We start from the raw sequence: 20,849 nt of genomic DNA on the forward strand, positions 1-20,849 counted from the left end.
AACTATGCTGAAAAGGTATATGGCCACCTCCAAATGAGTATGCAAAGTTTGGTGTGGTTTTGTCAAGGGGGGCAAAGTTATAAGGGGGACCCAAAACCTTTGAAATCCTCATTGACATAATGGAAAAAAAATTGCTTGTGCCTACAGCCCAAACCGCTGTACGAATTTGCACTAAACTTGCACGAGGAGCAGCAGCTTGGTCCTAAAAGAATGGCAAAATCCGTCCAGTAGCTTTTCTTTAAATGGGCTATAACTATTTTTTTCTTTTTTCTTTTTATTAGTATTAGGTTAAAAAATAACCTTTTACCGAATAGATTTAAATCAACATCAATGAATCATTCTCCTAAAACATTTAAAAATGAACATTTAGTACAGTTGATAACTTAATTTTAACATTCCATTCTCAAGTTATCATGAAAAGCCAAGAAACAACAGCTACAACCAGCAGAGGGCAAAATAAGTAACAGAAACATTTGCTCCAACAAACAGGTCCTTCGCAAATGGTACACAATCGTTATGCAGTGCTACCAGGGCCATCGTTCCTAATAGGGAAAAGATTTCCTTTAAAAAGTTTAGTAGTGCCAAAATCAGTGATAAACTTTCCCCCACAATCAATTTGTCCCACCATTGGTCCCTAGACAGGGATGGAAGATCATTCATAAAGAGGCCATCCATTTTGTTCTTATTTCGGTTAATGCTGGACATGTTAGGACCCAATGTTGTAGAGTTTAAGTTGTTAGTTTGGAAGAACACAGTCTACAAGACAGGTCTGCCTCGCTTCCATCCCTAGTCCTCCAAGCACTCATGATTTCTCTCGTTGGGAGGGCATTCAACCTAAAGTGCATGAACTGGGTACGGTGGTGGCAGCTCGGGAATTCGACCAGGTACTTGGGCAGTGAATTCAGCATGCGTGCCTCCAGAAGTGATTTTCCATAGCACTTGTACACTGCTCTTTCATCCTGGGTGGAATCCAGTCCAGTGCCCACAGTTTCCGTTTTGCTTGACTACACGGATTGTTAATAGATCTTCAGTAAAATCAAGACTCTTTAGTATTTCCCTACATATGTTTACCCATTCCCATACCACACCTTCCGGTCCATCCATAACTGCCTCCTGCAATATCTCAAAACTTCTTGGCGGAGAAGGGGTTATGCAGTTATGAAACAATGACAACATTTTTCAAAGAACCATTGAATAGAGGGAATTTAATCCTAGCTCCCTTTTCACCCGCTGGAGCAGCATTCATCGAGGCAAGTTAAGGACACTTTTTCAAAATAGGCCCTCCAGTTGCGACCAGGTAACTGCTGGAAGGGCACCATATGTAATGATCGGGACCACCTTCATTCAATAGGATTGTATCAAGGGGCTCAAGGCGAATTTACAATATTTTTTCATAATGGTCCTGGCCTGGCAAGCTAGCAACTTCATTTTGCTCCTTAAGATTGCCATTCTAGGAGCAACCGTCTGACTATTGTTACTACACATCCCCAAGTAAGTCATTAAACTCACCTGCAAGAGTTTTTCTCAGTTCAGGTACCATACCATGAACCAATTTTCTTTGTTGTGGGCTCCTGCGATTGAAAAACTAGAATGCAGGATTTTCCAGTGTTTATCTTCAGCCCGTTTTCATTTACATAAGCCTGCAGAGCATCTAATTGTCTTTGGAGTCCGACTTGAGTCTGCTCCATAAGGACTAGGTTGTCTGCATAAAGAAGCCTATCCACCGAGAGACCAGCTATTTTTGGAGAAAAGCTTCTTATGTTGTTTAATGCCTTCTTGTTGTCAGATGTAAACAGGTTAAAGAGTGCTGGTGCTAAAGCGCAACCTTGTTTAAGGCCCTTCATGTTTGGGATTGGGTTAGAAAGCAGCCCTTTTCCATCCAGCTTTACTTTCAAAGAGCTTCCGGAGTACAGGTCTTTCATGGCTTCCAACAGATCTTCTGGACAGTTCCATTTCTCCAGTTTCGACCATAATTTATTATGGTCTTTTGTATTGAAGCAAATAACAAGGGGGGTCCTGGGAGACTCTCTGCCAGACATGAGTCCTGGTTACAAGAGACTTACCCAGAGTCTTTAGCTCACTATCTTACACAGAGAAGAAATATCCCAAACATATCAGTCTTTGTCCTGCCTTGGGGCAGTCCAGCACCGAAATGATAGGCAATTCTCCTCTGAACAGGAGTACCAACAGCAACCCCAGACACGTATTTCGGTCTGGTTGAACCTCATCAATAGGGTGTAGCTGTGCCTCTCTAAGAATAGTGAGCAAGGGGTCCACTTCTGGATTCCCCTAGTAACTTAGGGTGAGACCCAAAGTTACTTGAAATATGCAAATAACAAGGGGGGTCCTGGGAGACTCTCTGCCAGACATGAGTACTGGTTACAAGAGCCTTACCCAGAGTCTTTAGCTCACTATCTTACACAGAGAAGAAATGTCCCAAACATATCAGTCTTTGTCCTGCCGTGGGGCAGTCCAGCACCAAAATGATAGGCAATTTTGTATTGAAGGCCTGGCCAAGATCTATAAAGGCTGGGTAGATCTTAGTGCCTTTCTTTTCCTTGATATGATTTTTTAAGCTGTTTAACAGAAAAGTATTATGATCCATTCCCACACCTTTTACGAAGCCAGATTGTCTGATGTCATAGTGTCCCCCTTCTATACTCCATTTCCTTAGGACTTGTAGTATTAAGGATGAAAAAATCTTCCCGCCACATCTAGCAGGGCAATCGGCATATAGTTTGAAGCAACAGTATCGTCCCCCTTTTTAAAAATGGGGACAATAATTGAGGTCTTCCATGAGGCTGGCACTTTCTTTACTTTTTTGATTTGCTCAAAGAGGACCCACAAGAATGATGCCCACTGCTCAGGGTTCTTTTTTAACATAGCATTTGACATCCCGTCAAGGCCAGCTACCCTGGAATTGCTAGGTTTGATGATTTTTGCAGAGAATCTCCTCTCTTGTTGTATCAAAGGTCCACCCCCTCTTCGGGGACATCCATCAACCATTGGAGGGTCGATCGTCTGGAACAGTATCTTAAAGTGTTCTTCCCAGCTGCTGGCCGACACAGGGAGTTTACAGCATTCATCCACTGCCAAATCTGAGATCAATTCCTGCAGCTTTGATAGCTAGTCAATTTCTCCACATAGTTGCATTCATGGGGGTAGAATAGTACTCAGCGCTTCCTAAAACCTGGGCCAAACATACCAGTTTCAGCATCCTGTGATCGCTCTGATTTGTGGTTATGACCATTAAGTGTTGTAGATGTCCCAGTAAATTCTCAGAAGCGAAAACATTATCTAGCCTTTTCCCATCTTGACACTTACCCCACATGGCTCCTGGTCGGATGTCACCTTCCATGTTTCCATTGAGCATGAGGATATTCCTTTCTAGAAGTTCTTCCCGCCACCTGAGGCCTCTAAATTCAGCTTCCGTTGTTAGTGGAGTGGGATCCTTTATCACATGTTTCTGTTTGTCAAAACAATGTAGATTTCAGTCTCCACAAATCAAAATATAGGGGTCTAGCCCAGTCTCCAATGACTCATCCACCTGCTCCATCATAACGTCTGCAAACTGAGCACATTCTTGTGGTAAGGGGTTCCAGTATAAGTTGAACAAAATCAACATTTTTGAAAACACGAGCCGACAACCCCTCATCCTCATCGTGAGAACCTGGATATAGGCATTACTGTTTATGGCCGACACAACTTCGCAATTCAGATTCTGCTTCACAACAACAAGTAGGCCAGCCATTGGTCTCCCTTTCTCTCCCTTCACTGCAGGCTTAAAATACACAGTCAAGCCTTCGAAGATCGGCATTCTCCTCATCAATGTCTCCTGGAGGCATATAATATCATACCCACCAAGATCGATGTCTCTGTAGCCAAGCAGATGTTTAAAGCCCCTTGTGTTGCAGCTTCCTATCACGATCCTTTTGAATTCTGTTCTCTTGTGCTGTTATGCTCTTTTAGTCTTGGAAGCCAGTGCCCTCGCCAACCAGCTCCAATTTTCTTCTTTAGGACTGTCCGCTCCCAATGTATCCAAGGAGGCTCCATCGTTATCCAGCGTAATCATGTGGAGCATCTCTCCCTTCATAATCTCATCTTCCAAATGGTTTGTCTCGTCAGACTCTACATCTGGCCAATTTGAAATCATCTTATAAGATGTTTTAGTGATATCCTTGCCCCATCTAAAATGTTCTTCATCCCCTCAGGGGCTATCGATTTTCTTCCCCTCCTTGATGGGTAATTCCCTCAGATCAAAACCCATCCTCAAAAGTCGAGGTGCTTCATCCAGCAATTGGATTTTGACCAATCTCGAAGGTAAATGCAAAGTCACCCGATCCAAACGATCTTCTTCAGGGAAGTCAATAGTATTCATTAATAGGTGGTAATCTCTTTTCAATGTGGCCTCAATACATTTGCTCTATTCAGTATTAATCCATAACTTATATGGAGCAACCTTTACAGGAGAACAGTAAACCCCTCACGATTTTTTGAAGTAGAATTACTGCTTTTTCCTTGTGGGTGTGCTTCCAAATGGTCGCTTTAATTTGGTGTTCATTTTCTCAGATTCTCTTCTACCTGAATTAGGGATCTTTTTCTTTCCTCCAGAGTTTTAAAAGTCGGAGATTCGCTTATAAAGTGTTCCAAGTTTCTCTTTTGAACTTGCTCCTTAAAGTACACACAGCGGTGTGTGGTTATTTTGACTGGTATTGATTCCATCGGTACCGGTTGTATAGGGTGGCCAGTCTTCTGTTGTGAGGTTTCCAAGAAATATATTTTCTTTTGCTCTGTTGCCTTTTATTTTATTTATTTGCATTTGTAAAGCGCACATCGGCCCTTGGGCATCGTGGCGCTGTTAAGGATATTTGCTTAGAACAACAACAAGACTTGTAAACTTACTTACATAGGCATACAGCAGAGTATAGGTGAGTCTGGGTCTGTTAGTGGAATAGTTGCGTTTTCAACATCTTGCGGGAGACTGCGCATGAGGTCTCTTTCCTTAGAGTCGGTGGTAGTGCATTCCAGTTTCTTGGTGCTAGGACTGCAAAGCTAGTGCCTCCAGCTTTAGCTCTTTTGAAGGTTGGGATGGCGAGCAGGTTGCAGTGTTAGTTGCGTTTAGGTCTGTCTGAAGTGGCACAGTGAATGGTTTCTGAAAGGTAGGGGGGTGCTGTGTTTGCTAGGCAGGCGTGTGTAATGGAAAGGGATTTGAATAGGATGCGCTCTTTGATTGGGAGCCAATAGGCATCTTTCCTGGCTTGGGAGATGGGTTCCCTTTTGGGTATGCTGAGGGCTGCCCTAAGGGCATTGTTTTGGATGGTTTGGAGTTTCTTTAAGTTCTTGGCTGAAGTGCCTATCAAGAGGGCGTTGTAGTAGTCCAATCAAGCCCCTACTGTGGTTCTGGCTGTGGACAGGCAGTTCTCTACTGAGAGGTACGGTTTTTGGCATTTATGATTTTGGTGGTTAGAGCTGCCGTGGAGGCAATGGCGCTAACTTGTCTTGCCATGGATAGAGTGGAGTCTATGTGGACTCCCAGTGTTTTGGCTGTTTCAGCTGTGGTGATGGGAGTGTTGTCTATGATGAAGGAGGAGTATTTGCTGTCCAATTTGTTGAGTGTTTGTTTGGTGCCTACTATGAACAGGGCCGGTCTTACACCAGATTGCACCACAGGCGGGAAGCATTGTTGTTGGCGGCCCCCCACCCCCGACCTTTAAAAATGACAACCAAAGAATGTCCCAGAACGTTTGATCTAAGCCGCCCTATGATTGGGGCCCCAGTTTCCCAAAGATGCAAAGGCTTTGTCCACTACTTATCTTGCTGCCGCCATGCAATATGTGCCCAGCACCTTGTACTTACCCACCCACTTTTGTATTAATGTCGTAAATGTAAGCACTGTTGTTTTCTATCAATGTAAGCTTTCAAGTTAAAGCACCTTGGCACCTCAGGGTTTGGGCGCTATATAAGAACAATAAATAAATCAAATTTGCTTCAATGACGTTTAAGAAGTTTTCAAGAATAATAAAGCAATATAGCAGGAAGACAAAATGAACTGGTGACTAGACATGGCAAGAATTACTGTTGGTGACCTTTGAGGGAACCACAAACTTTTCTGGACAACCCTCTATAAAAGTTTGAAAGCCAGCACCCGAAATTCCACTGGTTTAAATTCTGTCGAGCTGGTTCATGCTGCTCTTTTTGACACCATAAATGCACTGACCCCCAACTGTAATGGGTTGGGGGGTCACATGCACAAAGAACATGTAGTTGACTGATTCTGGGGGCTGTAGGTGCAAACCTGGATCCATCACCCGCCCTTACACACAAACATGTGCCACACATTGCGCGGTCACTGTCATGCTTGAACATGTAACCTGTAACGGCCAGTGCCACAAGTAACCTTCCCTCCGTCATGCCACTGCAAGGACCTAAACTCGTGCTTAGTGTGGAAAAACCCACATCACTTCAGGAGCTTCTGTGCACAGACACTGCTTTGCTATGTAAACGTTTTCTGTGCCACAAAGTATTTAAACAGTACCTCTTTGTGGCGAACTATGTTATTCACAGTGATAAGCCTATACCCTTGTGTCTGTGTATGAAGGTTTCGTTGACACAAACTTGAAAGTGGTAAATTTGGTCGACGTATACACTACATATAATACTAACAGAGAGGGGAGGTTGGAGTATGTGGGAAAGGACAGGAAGGAAGTTGACAGGGTGGAGGGGGTGCATGGGAACCCCCATTAAAAGTAAATAAAAACAAGAATAAAATGCAACCAAATTAAGGTCGACCAAATTCACCACTTTCAAATTTGTGCTGATGAGGCAAGACAGAACCCCACTCCGCTCGCTCCGTACTGCAAACGTAGGACTTGATCCCTCAACCACTGCTTCCAGTTCGCGGGCACCAGGGAAACCCTTTACCTAAGGTTTGATCTTCATTGGAAGATCCGGAAAATGAGCGATAGGTTGGAGGTATGCAGGGCTTTAAGTGGGGCAGGGCCTGCCGGGGCTGGGCCCCAGCAGTCTCCAAAATCTTGTTTTGAGGCAGGGCCCACTAATCTCCTGTGGCAGCCCTGGCCACTACACAAAAAGGCTTTTTTTCTATAGGCTGAAGCTCTCGCTCGTGTGCGACAGCTTCAGGCTTCAGCCTTTCAGCCATAATGGTGGCGCTGCTCCTGCGAGGCATCCATTTAAGCAATAGATGCCCGTGGGCCGGCGCCACCATTATGGAGAAAACGTGAGGCTGCTGGAAGCAGAGGCCTTGTTTCCTAAATCCTGAAGCTCCCGCAGATTTCAGCAGCCTCACCCTTAATGGTGACGCTGCCCCTCCCCAACTGGCGAGGACCAGGGCCACCATTAAGGCGGAATAGGCGAGGCGCTATCCCCTGCCAGGGTGCTGATCTCTACAAAAGGCTGCCTGGCGGGGGTGCCAGTAGCCTATTGAGCCGGGGCTGGTTAAGGGGGCGTGGCCTAACAGTCCAGAAGGTGACCCCGACCATTAAGCCACGCACCCCTTGAAGAGTCCCGGCTCATTTTATAGTGCCACTTAAGGCACTGAAGGTATGGGATGGGGTGAGGCAGACAGACTGTTCTTATATGTATTGTCTCGGGAAGGCCTGGTCTTGAAAGCAGGCAAAATATGTGATTTGCATTTATGTAACATATTTTATTGTTTTTTTAAACAAATTGCAAAGAACACAAACAGTTATGATGTGGGAATGAACACTGTTGAAGGGGCAGCAGGTTGTGGTACACACACACTGTTTTAAATGGAAGTTGTTTTGAGTTGGGGTGGAAAGGAAGAACACCATAACTGAAAATAAGCAGCCATGTCGGCCATCATGTACGTGTATGGCAGCTGGCATTACAAGGAAGCTCAATGGATCCCGCTTGGTGTTTTCTGGAGGGAGTAAGAGAAGAATGAACTTTACACATTCTGTCACCAAAATCCTTGCAGAAAATGCCATTAAAATATTAGAGAACCTCATTTAGAGAAGAAACGGTAGTTTCCACCTGTAAAATAGGTTTCAGGCATTTTAACACGCAAAACAAAATGAGCCCCACAGAATCAAAGCCAGAGTACAAAACTCTTTCAGACCAATAACTTTTGAGAACTGTCACTTAAAGATCAAAGGCATACTAGATACGATATGTGAACGGGGTAACTTGTCTCCGGGAATATTCTGCCTCCAGCTTTTGCTGCACAAATGCAGAAAGCAGAGCACAAGAACATGCACACACGTACATGCTAGTAATTCTATCTGTGCAGAAGTTATTTACATCTCAAGTGAAAGCCGGAGCAACTGTTCTGCTTGGAACCACGCAGAGCCATTTGCAGCTCTGGGCCATTGGGCCATTAGAATGCACTGAGGAGACCGAGAGATGTCTGAGACATTACAAGAACAAGGGGCGAGGGGGTCTCCGGGCTCCGTCGCCCCTTCTCAGCACATCATTCAAACTTGATCCGGTGACCAATTACCTTTGTTGCCGAAGTCATCAATCATGACTATCTCGGCCAGGTACCTCCTCGGTGTCCGGCAACGTGTTCGCCTTGGAAGCAAGACGACACAGAGCAACACAGGCCTCGCCTCCACGCCCCCCCGCCCCCGGCCCCCGCCCCAAACACTTACCTGTGCGCACGGTTGCACGAGCCACTCGTGGGGCTCGTTTTTCAGCTGCAACCCTGTCACCAATGCCAGCCGCCCCCAATCCGTGTCAGAGACGTGTAGCAGTGCTGCAGTGCACATCTGTATGCGCGTGCATGGCCTGGAGGAGGGCACGTGTGCCCATGGGCCTGGCTGCTGCCAACGGCACCGGCACCGGCGCCACCCGGGAAGTCAAAGCAACAAATTCTGCAAATTGGCCTACCAATTGCTGCACTGCCTGAGGGACGAGGCTGCCACTCGCTGCAGTGTGGCTACGATTGTAAGTTAACAACACATTAAAATGATGCAATTGGCAGTTTTAGGCTGCCTAATGATGCATCATTTTAATGTGTTGTTAACTTATGTTTGTATTCCTTTGGCTGGTGCGTGCGACCTGGCCCATTGGCTTTGCAATGTCTTTGCACTGGCTTGAGGCTCAGGCGAGCACCCCCTAGCGGCTGACCGACGTCAGGCAGCCGCCTGAGTTGCCTGATGCAAAGACCGGCCCTGACTATGATTATTTCAGTCTTGTCTCCATTGAGACAAAGGCTATTGGCTGTCATCCCTGCTTGGATGATTGCATAGATCTCACTGAGTTTGGCAGAGTCCTGTTCGTAAGAGCCGGTGAGTGGGATTAATACTTGCATATCATCGGCATAGTTGGTGTAGGTTATGCCGTGTTCGTCAAGGTCGTTAAAGAGAGGGAGCGTAAAAATGTTGTTGAGAGTCAGAGATGGGCTGGATCCCTGCGGGGCTCCGTAATGGATGGGTGTGGGGGTGGCGCATGCTTGGTCTGAAAATAACCTCAGTCTTCCTTCAAGGAAGTATGTGATCCATGTGGTAGCTTGCTGTGAGAAGTGAGCTGCCTTCTTGAGATGTCTGCATAAGGTCATGTGATCTACCAGATCAAACACTGCAGACAGGTCAAGTAGCAAGAGTAGCACTGGTTTGCCTTTGTCTGTTGTTTGTTCAATTTGCATTTTTTAGGTCGAGAAGGGCGGTCTCAGTTCCATGTCGTGGAACATGTTGCCGGAGGCCTGATTGCCTCTTACCCAAGATGTTGTCTTCTTTCAGAAATTGTTGTATCTGAAGGTATGCTGCCTTGTCCAGTATCTTGATCAGGTATGGGACGGTTGTTATAGGTCTGTAGTTGTTGGGCATGTCTGGATCGAGCGCACCCAGGCTTCTTTGAGAGCAGGGGGGACTATGCCCGAAGAAAGAGAGGCATTAATGATGGCTGTAATCAGTGGTGCTAGTGGCTCTCTGCACTCTTTGATGAGAGCTGCAGGGCAAATGTCGCTCTTGCATGAGGAGGGTTTAATGCGTTCCATGATGGCTGTAACGTCAGATTCCGTGACTGGTCTGAAGGAGAAGGCTTTAGAATCTTTATTGTCATAGGCGGGTGTTAGGCTAGAGAGGGGCTTGGTTTTAGGCAAGGCATTTAGGTGTTTTTTTTTATTTTCTCTTTGAGTGTGTCTATTTTGTGCAACATGGCTGTTTGTATATTATTACACCATGTTCTTGGGTATTGGTGGGTGGGTGGGCGAGCTCTTTGTAGATGGCGAATAATTCCTTTGCCTCAGAGTGAGCATTAGTAATTCTGGAGTTGTATGATGCAGCTTTGGCTAATGTGATTTCTTTTTTTGTAATGGGAGGCAAGGGATTTGTAGTCCTCTAGCGTGGTTTGGGACGGGCATGCCTTCCATGTGGAGAGTGCCGTACTTTTTAGGGATCTTAGGCCTGATAACTCTTGGGTGAACCAGGAGTTGGTGTTTCCTCATTTTGGCTTTTTTTTTGGTTAGAGGTGCAATGGTTTCTGTGGCTGTTTTGATGACTAAGTTGTAAGTGTCAACCAGAGCAGTCGGTCTGTGGAGAAGGGAGGCCTCAGGGCAGTAGCAGCCTCTAGGAGGGGGAGTATTCTTTCTTTAATGAGGAGTCTGGCTGATCTGGTGGTAGCTGGTGGTATAGGTGCCATGGGTTTAGGTAAAGGTTTGGTTGGGATAAAGAAGTGTATGAGGAAGTGGTCAGTCCAAGGGCATGGCGTGATGGAACTGATGTCTATGTCACAGTTGTGGTCTGTTATCCAGTCTAGTACTCGCCCTTTGGTATGTGTAGGGTCAGTGACTCTTTGGGTGAAGTTTAGGTCATGAAGAGCTTTGTCAAGGGCTTTGCTTTGTTTGTCTTTGGGGTCTCTGAGGCCAAGATTTAGGTCACCTAGTATGATGGTTTTGCTATTGTTTTGCAGGTTATGTCCTATGTGGTGGAGCAGGTTGGCTTGGAATTCTAGTAGTGGGCCTGGCGGGCGGTATATGGCATGTATGGTGATCGTCTCGTTAACAGAGATGGCATGCTTGAATGAAAAAGCATCTGTGTGTTCTTCTAATGTAGTGCTGATCTGTCTTATTGACAGTATAATTCTGGTGATGATCGCCACCCCCCCTCCTTTGTTGCTAGTTCTGTCTTTGTGGAAAATGGTGTAGCCTGTTAGGAGTGTGGGGCAAATTGAGGGGCCAGAACTTTGTGAAGCTATGTTTCGGTGAGGGTAATGATGTGTAAGTCAAGGTCGGTGATTAAGTCATGAATCTCTGTGGCGTGAGGCGGGATGGACCTGAAGTTGATGAGGGCGCAATTGAGGGGTGTGTGTGCAGAGGCTATGGGTGCGTCTATGTGTTTTCTGGGTTTGGCTGCGTTAGCTGTAGTGTCTGGGGCAGGTGTGGAAGTAGAATTGGTTGAGGTGGGCACCTTGAGCTTGTGTGTGGTAGGTATGATGGCGTGCGGAATGTGATTAGGAACTATTAATCTGTTGCGGGAGCGGGTTCCTAGGATCGGTTTCTCATGGATGTGGGTCTGGGGTGGGAGCCAGAAGTCTGGGTGGAGTTGGAATAGCAGTTGGTCTTGGTGTGTGGTCTGTTGTGTGGGTTGGGAGGCAGTAATTGTGGAGGGGGTGTTTGAGTGAGCGAGTCCGGTGGAGTTCTACTAATGAGGGGCAGAAAGGGTGTAGGTGGTATGTTCTCTGAGTGTGGTGGTGCCTGCGGTACCATATTGGCGATGGGGGTTTGACCCAGTCTGTGTGGCAGGTGAGCAGGCGTAGGGCAGGAGTGTCACAGATTGTTAGAGCCCTAACAGTGAGTGTGGCGTGTAAGCATAGATCATATCACAGCAGCAAGGTCTAGATGCACAGGGTGCAGATGGACATGAACACAGTAGCACTTTCTATCATATCACAGGTGCAGATGGGCATGAACACAGTATCACTTTCTATCATATCACAGGTGCAGAGGCGCATGAACACAGTAGCACTTTCTATCATATCACAGGGTGCAGATGGGCATGAACACAGTGTCTCTTGCTAGCTTGGAGGCACTAAGGTGCATAAAGGGCATAGTCGTAGCATCTGGTTCTGGGTGCACAGGGTGCACATGTAGTATAATTACAGTCGGCACATTGTAACAGTTCGTGCTGGCTAAAGACACGATGGGGCGAACGGCATGTTGCCTTGGGTGACCGGTTTTTGGGACGGATCTGATCTGCCGTGGGTATTGGGATGGTGCGTGGCGGGAGTGCAGTATGGGCGGGTGTATGCTAAATGCAGCAATCGGGGGTAGACTGCATCGCGGTCCGTGTAAGCCGTGGCTTTATTAATGGGCAAAGTTAACGGGATGCATGCTGTGTGTAGTGGCTGGTGCTGGGCAATTTAGGGGCAGAGGGACCGGTTGTAGTGGAGTCAATGGGCTGCCATGAATGGATAATGTTTGTTATGGGGCAGAGGAGGAAGGGGCGGCTGTTAAAGGTGAGCGTAGCGGGGTGCGCTGGTTAGTAGAGAACTGGGCACGATCACGTGTAGACATGTATCTATGGTTCATGGGGAGGAAGGGTTCATGTGGATCAAACTGTATGAGCGCATGGCGTAGGTGAACACAGTTAGTCCATAGTCACAGAGTCCGATCAGCGCATTTGTGTTGGGAGTCCCATCAACGTTGGTGAGTTCCGATGATCAGGAGAAATAAGAGAATCGCGTGCCGCTCTCTCACAGCTCGGTCAGGCTCAGTCAGGGGAGAGCCTTTTTCGGTTGCCTTCGTCGGGGGCCGGCTTCCGTCTGTCGGATCCCCACGATTGGCTTTCAGGAGGAGGTTAGCCAATCAGCTGGCCCGGGCTTCCTTCAGTGTAGCTGTAGATGTTGATTCAGATTTCAGGGTCGGCCATCTTGAGACGGCAAACCTCATGGTTTGTGGATGCCGGGGATAAGAATTAAAGTCTGCAGAGTTGCCTACACGGATTTAGCCCTGGAGTAAATCTGCACAGGCTATTGTGGCATTGTGTAAATAAACATGTAGCAGTTGCGCTCTGGACGGCCTGATTTTCTTGCAAGCAGGTCTAAAAAAGCCCAAAAAGCCCTTTTCTTGGTTGTTCACTGAAGAAAGTTGTCCCTCTTTTGGTTTATAAGATTTTTAATATTTTTAGGGACTGTACTTGCCCATATATCTTATCTGGGGTCCTTATTGCACCTTTCAGTACATAGCCAGTACCCTCTGTTAACCCATTGTTTATCCTCTTTCAAAGACAAGCCAGCGAGAATGGTTCTCCTAGTTGACAACCTGCCATTATGCACTGTCTTAACAGATAATTTCAAATTCTTAACAAAGGACTTGCTAATATTAGCTCTTGATTTCGGCAGAGGTTTAGTATTCTTCGATTTCTTCCTCAATTTGGCCTTTGTTTTAGGAATATTCTTGGGCTCTCCTGACTTTATTACTGTCCAATCCGCAATCTGTACTAGCATCCCCGTTGTTTTTGCTTCTGGTGCTCTTGCAAACAAGTCATACCCAGTTGCAAGGATGGTTCAAGCTTAATTGCACCTTCTCATTCTAGTGTGTTATTGGTGTAGTTTCATCCTTCAGCCTGCCATCACAAAGTTGTGGTTACCTCAGTTGACTTTTCCGATGATGGTTGATCCTCTACCACCTCCATCTCGTTCTGGCATAACCTCCTTGGATTACACCCAAGAGGTGCCAAAATATTAACACTACGGTTGCTACAATGTCCTGGTTTGTTTTCAAAGTTCGCAGTGACTACTTTTATTAATGGTTGTCCAAGACTATGCCCTTAGTACCTTCTTCAATCCTGCTCCCCTGAGGATCGTGCAGTGGAGCATTGGACAATGATAATCTTTCCATTCGCCTTTTGTCTTTGGATTGGATAATATGATCCAGAATGCTGTGGAGGATATTGGCCGTCTGTGCTGAGTGATTGTCCAAATTATTTTCAATAGCCGTAATAAACCCCCTCAACAAAAATGATCTTAGAATGGAGCATAGCTAAAATCGTAGTGTTATCTTTCATTTGTCCACTCAACGTCTCATATTGCTTCACAAAAGGGGCCATGGGGCTAGATAAGGCCACTATCAAGTTGGCATCGAAACCTGGCTGAGGGTTATATATAACATTGGCAGTTACATCTTTCTTGAGTTCACATATCTTTGCCGGCCCAGGGCCGGATCCAGTGGACTGATACCATTTCTCTTCCCTGCACAGGACCATCTTCTCACCCCCCATAACAGAGTTCAAGGGATGGCGCTTATTGCTTTTCTGCAGAGACGTTTTACCCAGTGTAGAGATATTGTTTACATCTTGCCCAGTTGCAAAGCAGCCATCATTTACTTCCAGGTCACCTTTCCCTCTAGAGTCTCTTCTGGAAGTCGAAGCTCTTTGGTATTTGTTGTTCCCTTTCTAGTCACCCGTGTTTCACTCTCCACATACAAGAACTCAGAGACATTGGCATTATGTTTGAAGTTTCTCAGCGGAGGTTGTAACTCAAACTCTCCACCTCCATGTTTACAATACTCTCCAATAATGCCCAATCCAATACCTCACACATTTCCTTAGCGATATGACTGAGGTGAACGTTCTTGGAGTTTGTGCTCTGGTAAAAGTTCCGATAAGGAAGCTGCTGATTAGCTAAGGAATAATTAAGAATAAGTGCCGAGGGCTGCCATGTTGGCTTACTAAGAGCACACAATCTTCTGGTTTGCAAAGTTCCTTTGATCAAGATCGTTTTTCTATAGGGCTCAGTGCCATTGGAATTTTTACTTCCTGTTCCGCTATTATCCAATGTACCCATTTGGGGGAACGTCCCATTCGAGGTAAGATTCCTTTCCCCAATTGAAGCAGTACGCTGCTGTGCCTTTCTGGCATCAGGTGAATTAGGCAATCACATGTTAGTTACCTTCTTTGCTGCTGTTGTTGAATCAAAAACTTTCACAGAGTCAAACTTAGAATTTGGTTCATTGGGGCCGTTTGCACCCTGCTCAGACTTTCGACACTGGCCAATCCCATCCTCTCCAGGGCTCAGCACCACATCAGCTCGGATTGGCACTTCCTCTGTCATGCTGGTGTTTGAGGTTTTAGCATGGCTGGTTTCTGCTTCAACATTCTTCATTTGGTACACTTAATTTACTTTATTTACTTCATATTGTTCCTCCACCACACCGACAGGTCCCTCTGCACCCCATTTACATAAGGATGAGACAACTTTCTTGGTCTCGACAATCATTGGTTCTTGAACAATTGGGGAAGAGCCCACCTGCAGAGGGATAGAATCCATCAACAAACAGTCTTTATCAGGTGTAATAACCAGAAATGTGTCTGCACTTAATGAATCACTTCCCAAATGAAGTACTTCCGCAATATTCTCATGGCGAGCCGTGAACGCAGTTATTTTTACTTCCACATTAAAAGGTCATAATGAATGGCCGGAGGCCTCCCCTTCCTCCTGACTCGCGGGCTGTAGCACAACCCTTTCCACCGTCGTGCAAAATGGTGCACAATCAAAGTTCGATTCAAACCCCAAATCAAGAGCCATAGCCGGGGCCAGGGCTATGCCCCCCTCTGTTGATGGGGCGCACTCACCTCAGTTGCTCACTTCATTCCCACGTGGATCCGCGATAGCTGAGGAGGCATGGCTTGCAAATGTACAGCTTCTTTCTACAAGCCTGCTTCCAACATTCCCTCAGTTCACGAGGCTGCAGCTCACAAACCTATCGAACTTCAAAACGGGAGACGCCACAAGTAGGTTCTGCCGACAGGCAGCTGTTACGCCTGTTCCACGCCTGAACCATGCTGAACACAGTGGAACACTTTGCCTCTGCATATTCATGATGTCTGGGTCCGGTCCGTGGACTCACTTACTGATTCAGAGTCCGCGGGCACTACAGGACCAATCAGAGAGCAACGTGACATTTGCAGACATCATACTCACCCAGTGATTGGTCAATTTAAAACTTGAGGTGCATCAAAACTTTTGAACGCCATGTTGGTTTCGCGAGCTGTGCCCGTAGTCCGTGGACATTGCACTAAAAACATAGTAAAAAACACAACATTACACTTGTCAAACAAATGAAACAATCTCTGGGGAGGTGAGGGGTGATGAGGATGGAATGGGATATGGCCAGAAAAAGCCAGAAATCGGGTATTTTTCATCTCTGATGTCCGCAAACATCTCAGATGTCAGGGATATTCCTGTGGTGTTCAAGAACATCTGAGATGTTCGGGCTCATCCATGCATTTTTCTGCATTATGGGGTTGGTGAAAAGCAGTTTTCGGATGACTTATAACTTTGGCGCCACTCAATGTAACTGCATTCATCATTGTAATATAATTTCAGACCCTATCCTGAATGGTTCTGCAAACTCTGGTGCTGTTTACCAAGAAGGGGCAAAAGAGAGGGCGTTCCAAAATATTTGAAAGGCTTATAAATGTGGTGCCTTTCGACAAATCTGCACAGTTGCAATGTTTGCAGAAAGATTCTAGACTTGAATATTAATGTTTCTGCAAAGGTTGGTGGTATTTTGTCAAGAGGAGGCAAAATTAGAGAGGGTTCTTAACATTTTTAGATGTTCACAATTTTGGTGCCATTTGTTGAATATGCACAGAAGTTTGCAGAAATATCACAGACCCAACCTTGAATGTTTGTGCACAGTATACATGGATTTTGTCAAGAGGCGGCTAAGTTCTATGACAATTTTGTGTACGTGCATTTTGACACTTTTCAAAAAAAAAAACATGGATGGATTTGCAGCAAACTCATGCAAGGAACATTGGCAAGGACACGAAAGCATGGTTTTTCAAATGTGTCTGTGTTTTATTTTTTGAAAAGTGTTCTGATGTAGTGTGAGAAACCAGAAGGTGTCTCACCCACTAGTCCCCAGGGTTCTGTCATCCAGGTGGCCAGGACACGGCCCTCACTTTTAGATCCAGTTCCTGGGGGTGGACCAGTTAGGTGTCATCACACACACACCTGACTTCCATTAAGCGTCCCCACATGGAAAAAAGGTGGAGCACAAGAGCACACTCTGTGCGAGGCAAAGCACACAAGGATATAGCACTTTCAGGTTGGCAGCTGAACTCGAGAAGAAAGACGGCAAAACAAAAGGGAATGACAAGGAGGGAAATTCCCTTAACCTTTCCAGAACCCTTGAAAATTGAAAGCGTAAGACCAGGAAACCAGGCTGAAGAATCCTGCATTGTGTGTTGGAGATACCCAGGGCCCTCCCGCGTCAATGATCAAGGCAAGGAGAATCATGAGACGCTGTGGTACCGACCTTGGCTCCAAGAACAAAGCAGCGTCAATGAAATCCACACAACCAGTTAGTTAGGGAGGCCGATACAAGATCGGTCTGTGTTGAAGTCAAGGTTGCAAGGGGTAACATTGTATGGCGAGTGATGCAACAATCATTGTTTGAAATGCGTGTGATAACAGATGCAAGTAAAGTTGAACTGCTGATGAGTGATTGAACTTTGAAACCAAGATACAATACCTTTGACAGAGTGGTCCGGCACTGCATGTGTACTCAATCGAAGGTATCTGTAAGGTATCCAGCTGAGAAGTGGCATACATGAAAAAGAATTGTGAATCGAAGTGGTCCTGCGACGGGTCAAGTAAAATCCTGCGCACAGTTGAAAGTCTTCGATGTTGATACAGTAAAGAAAGTTTGTGTTGAAGTAGATAAATTTGTCCGAGGCCATTGGAGGGAGACTGATTGAAGATTATGTGGTAAAGTGGGACTGAGTCCAGAGGAGGGGGACCCAGGGTGAACAATGAAACACCCGAGAAATTGGATATGTGAAAGTCCTGAGGACATTGCGTTAAAGTGGATCTGAGCCCGGCAGCCAGGGACCCGGTGTGAGCAGAAAATCACCCGAGAATGTATACATGTGAAATCCTAAGAAGAGAGGAACCTTTGAATGGCAAAGAGACTTTGGCACAGAAGGCCATGATGTTGAAGTTTTGAACTGCATCCTTGTTCTAGAGAAGCCAGAGATTGTGCTAAGCTCGAGAGTGCCGCCTTGTCCTGTGCTGAAAACATGGGGAAGGGAAGCCAATGGCTTGACTATCCTGACATCATTAATTGAACACTTTCTTTTGCATAATATTGTTTTCCTCACTATTTGTATTTAGAAGTAAGGATATTGCAATACGTTTTTTAGTATAGGCCCTTTTATTTTGACAGACTCGACTAGGACTGCGTTATTATTATTTGATGGTCGTAGCTTGCTCCCATCTTTAGATTTACGATTACATAGTGTTTTACAAACCCCATTGAAGTTCAATAAACACCCTTGAACTGTGATCACTTGTGTCTGTCTTACTGTTTGATACCATGCCTTCCTTACAGTAGGTACATAAATAGTGATATACCTTTGGTTACTGAGGTATAGCCTGTGGCCATGGCCAGTGGCCAGTGGCCTGATTGTCGGGTCATGGCCAACAGGGACCGGCTATGTGATAAAGGTTTTCGGAATCGGGATAGGTTTGAATGGTGTAAAGAATTTCTGCTCGTGGCTACAGCCCGAAGGGCTGGACGGGATTGCCGCAAACATGAGCAAGGAGCATGAGCAAGGACCTCAAATCATGATTTTGAAAATCTGTCCTGTGTTTTATTTTTTCCAAAGTGTCAAAATGTAAGTACAGTTAATAGTCATATAACTTTGGTGCCTGGGCAGTGGGTCTGGCCCTAAACAAGGACAAATATGTACTCTGATTTACTTATTGGGGCATGCGGTATGGCCGAAGCCCTAGGTTTCAATGGGAACAAATATTCTTCTTGCGGCTACAGCCTGAAGTGCTGGACTGGATTACAACAAACCTGCGTGAGGCCCATCAGCAAGGACTTGAAAGCATGCCTTTGCAAATCTGTCCTGCATTTTATTTTTGTGAAAGTGTCACAATGTAAGTACACAAAATAGTGATATAACTTTCCCCCATAGATTGTGGAGACTGGCCATAGCTGCAAGCCATGAGCACTGGCCATTGGTCACATTATGAGGGTATAGTGGACACTGAACTAGGATGTCGGGTAGGTGCAGTGGATACAAGGGGTGGTTTGGTGGGGCTGGAGTCATGGTCTAGCCTCATGCCCTAAACAATTCAACCATGACTTGCATCCCCAGCCTGCGCTGCTGATAACGACACACATCAGTCTGCTTTGCAAAAAGATGTTTGTTAAAGGAACTTTATAGCTCTTTCATATCTGTTAAAAGAGGAATTAATAACTTATATACAGTGATGTAACATCATGAAACATTTTCACTCATAAAAACCTATGAAATTCACTGAAAGAATTTTTTTTAAAGGGATGTTATGGTTAAGATGCTCTAATAAAAATCGATGAAATTCAGTGACAAAAACTTTGTTAAAGGGACGTTATGATTAATATGCATTCACAAACACTATACAATTCAGTGAGAAAACTTTGTGAAAGGGGCTTATGGTTAAGTTGCATTAATAAAAACCTATCAAATTCAGGAAAAAAACGATTGTTAAAGGGACGTTATGGTTGCAAGTAAGATCGAAAAACCCAACAAATTCGCCAGTTATGGTAAGCTAAGCAACCATAACTCGAGCCACAGCCATGCACTGCTAACACTAACACACACTTTTTGAATTATTTGTTGTTTATTGCTTTCCTACGCATTTCATTAGTCTTTCTGTCTATTGGATATTCTGCGTTTTTCTTACTGGAGTGTGTTGTTATAGTGTTTTTAATAGTTATTTGTACATTGATGTGTTGAATTAAAGTATGTATATTTTCATATAACCTTGATTGGACAATTCTTTATTTGAGACTGTTAGACTTTTCTGTTTTGGTGACGACTGGAGTCCATTCAAACCCCTTCTAAGGGAATAGCCTTCCGTTGGCCTACGTTACCACAAAAGGCAGAGGAGGCATATGTCTAGGCTGAGCCTTTGTTACCTTTATGATTGCGATCACTGTTGGTGTATGGAAGTGCAGGGTCTGAGCAGGTGGTTTAGCCACTACTCATCCTTGCACTCCAGCATATCAGAAGTAATTTTGTCACAATGGCCGTCTAGCTTTCCGCCAGGCCTGCCATCTTCCAGTGAGCCGTCAAAATGACAAACACAAGGGGAAAAAGGCGAGGAACCCGTTACATGTTCGCTAGACCATTCAGGAAACATGGAGTTGTGCCTCTTTCAACCTACATACGCATCTACAAGAAGGGTGATATTGTAGACATCAAGGGATTGGGTACAATCCAAAAGGGTATGCCACACAAATGTTACCATGGCAAGACTGGAAGAATATTTAATGTTACCCAGCACGCAGTGGGCATTATTGTTAACAAACAAGTCAAGGGCAAAATTGTATCCAAAGGAATTAATGTGCGTATTGAGCATATTAAACACTCAAAGAGCAGAGACAGCTTCCTACAGCGTGTGAAAGAGAATGAAAGGAGGAAAACTGAGGCCAAGGTGCAAGGCTCGTGGGTGGAACTGAAACGCCAGCCTGATGCACCCAGAGGAGCACATTTTGTCAGTACCCAAGGCAAAGATCCTAAACTGTTGGAGCCAATTCCTAACGAGTTCATTGCATAATTTATATAAAAAAATAAAGTCCATTGTTTGGGGGGAAAAAAAACACACAATGGCCTTCTAACGCATGACCAATTGAAACTTGAGGACTTTGGAATTTGAAATTGGTAATTAAGTGGCTCTTTAAGTGCTTTCTATAAGCCACAACTATTGGCATGGGAACTGCAGCTTGGAAGGAGATGGGATGTGAGAGGGGGGGGGGGACACAAAGCGGTATCTGTACTTTCCATCAAAAAAGAATTCATCGAATTAATTTCCATCGAATTGTATTCATTGAAAATACTTTCCATCGAAATGCATTTTCATTGAATTAAATG

At 45.3% G+C, this 20,849-nt stretch overlaps 1 protein-coding gene across 1 annotated transcript; it reads left to right on the forward strand.

Annotated features, from left to right (window-relative positions):
* The first annotated feature begins 20,018 nt into the window (after positions 1-20,018).
* LOC138565873 (large ribosomal subunit protein eL21-like) lies at positions 20,019-20,535 on the forward strand. Its single transcript, XM_069643026.1, has one exon. The coding sequence runs from the start codon at positions 20,053-20,055 to the stop codon at positions 20,533-20,535; it is 483 nt and encodes a 160-aa protein (XP_069499127.1). The 5' UTR covers positions 20,019-20,052.
* Positions 20,536-20,849: the final 314 nt, after the last annotated feature.

The sequence above is a fragment of the Ambystoma mexicanum genome, chromosome 2p (assembly GCF_040938575.1).
Source record: "Ambystoma mexicanum isolate Mex_15411 chromosome 2p, UKY_AmexF1_1, whole genome shotgun sequence".
In the NCBI taxonomy this organism is placed as follows: domain Eukaryota; kingdom Metazoa; phylum Chordata; class Amphibia; order Caudata; family Ambystomatidae; genus Ambystoma; species Ambystoma mexicanum.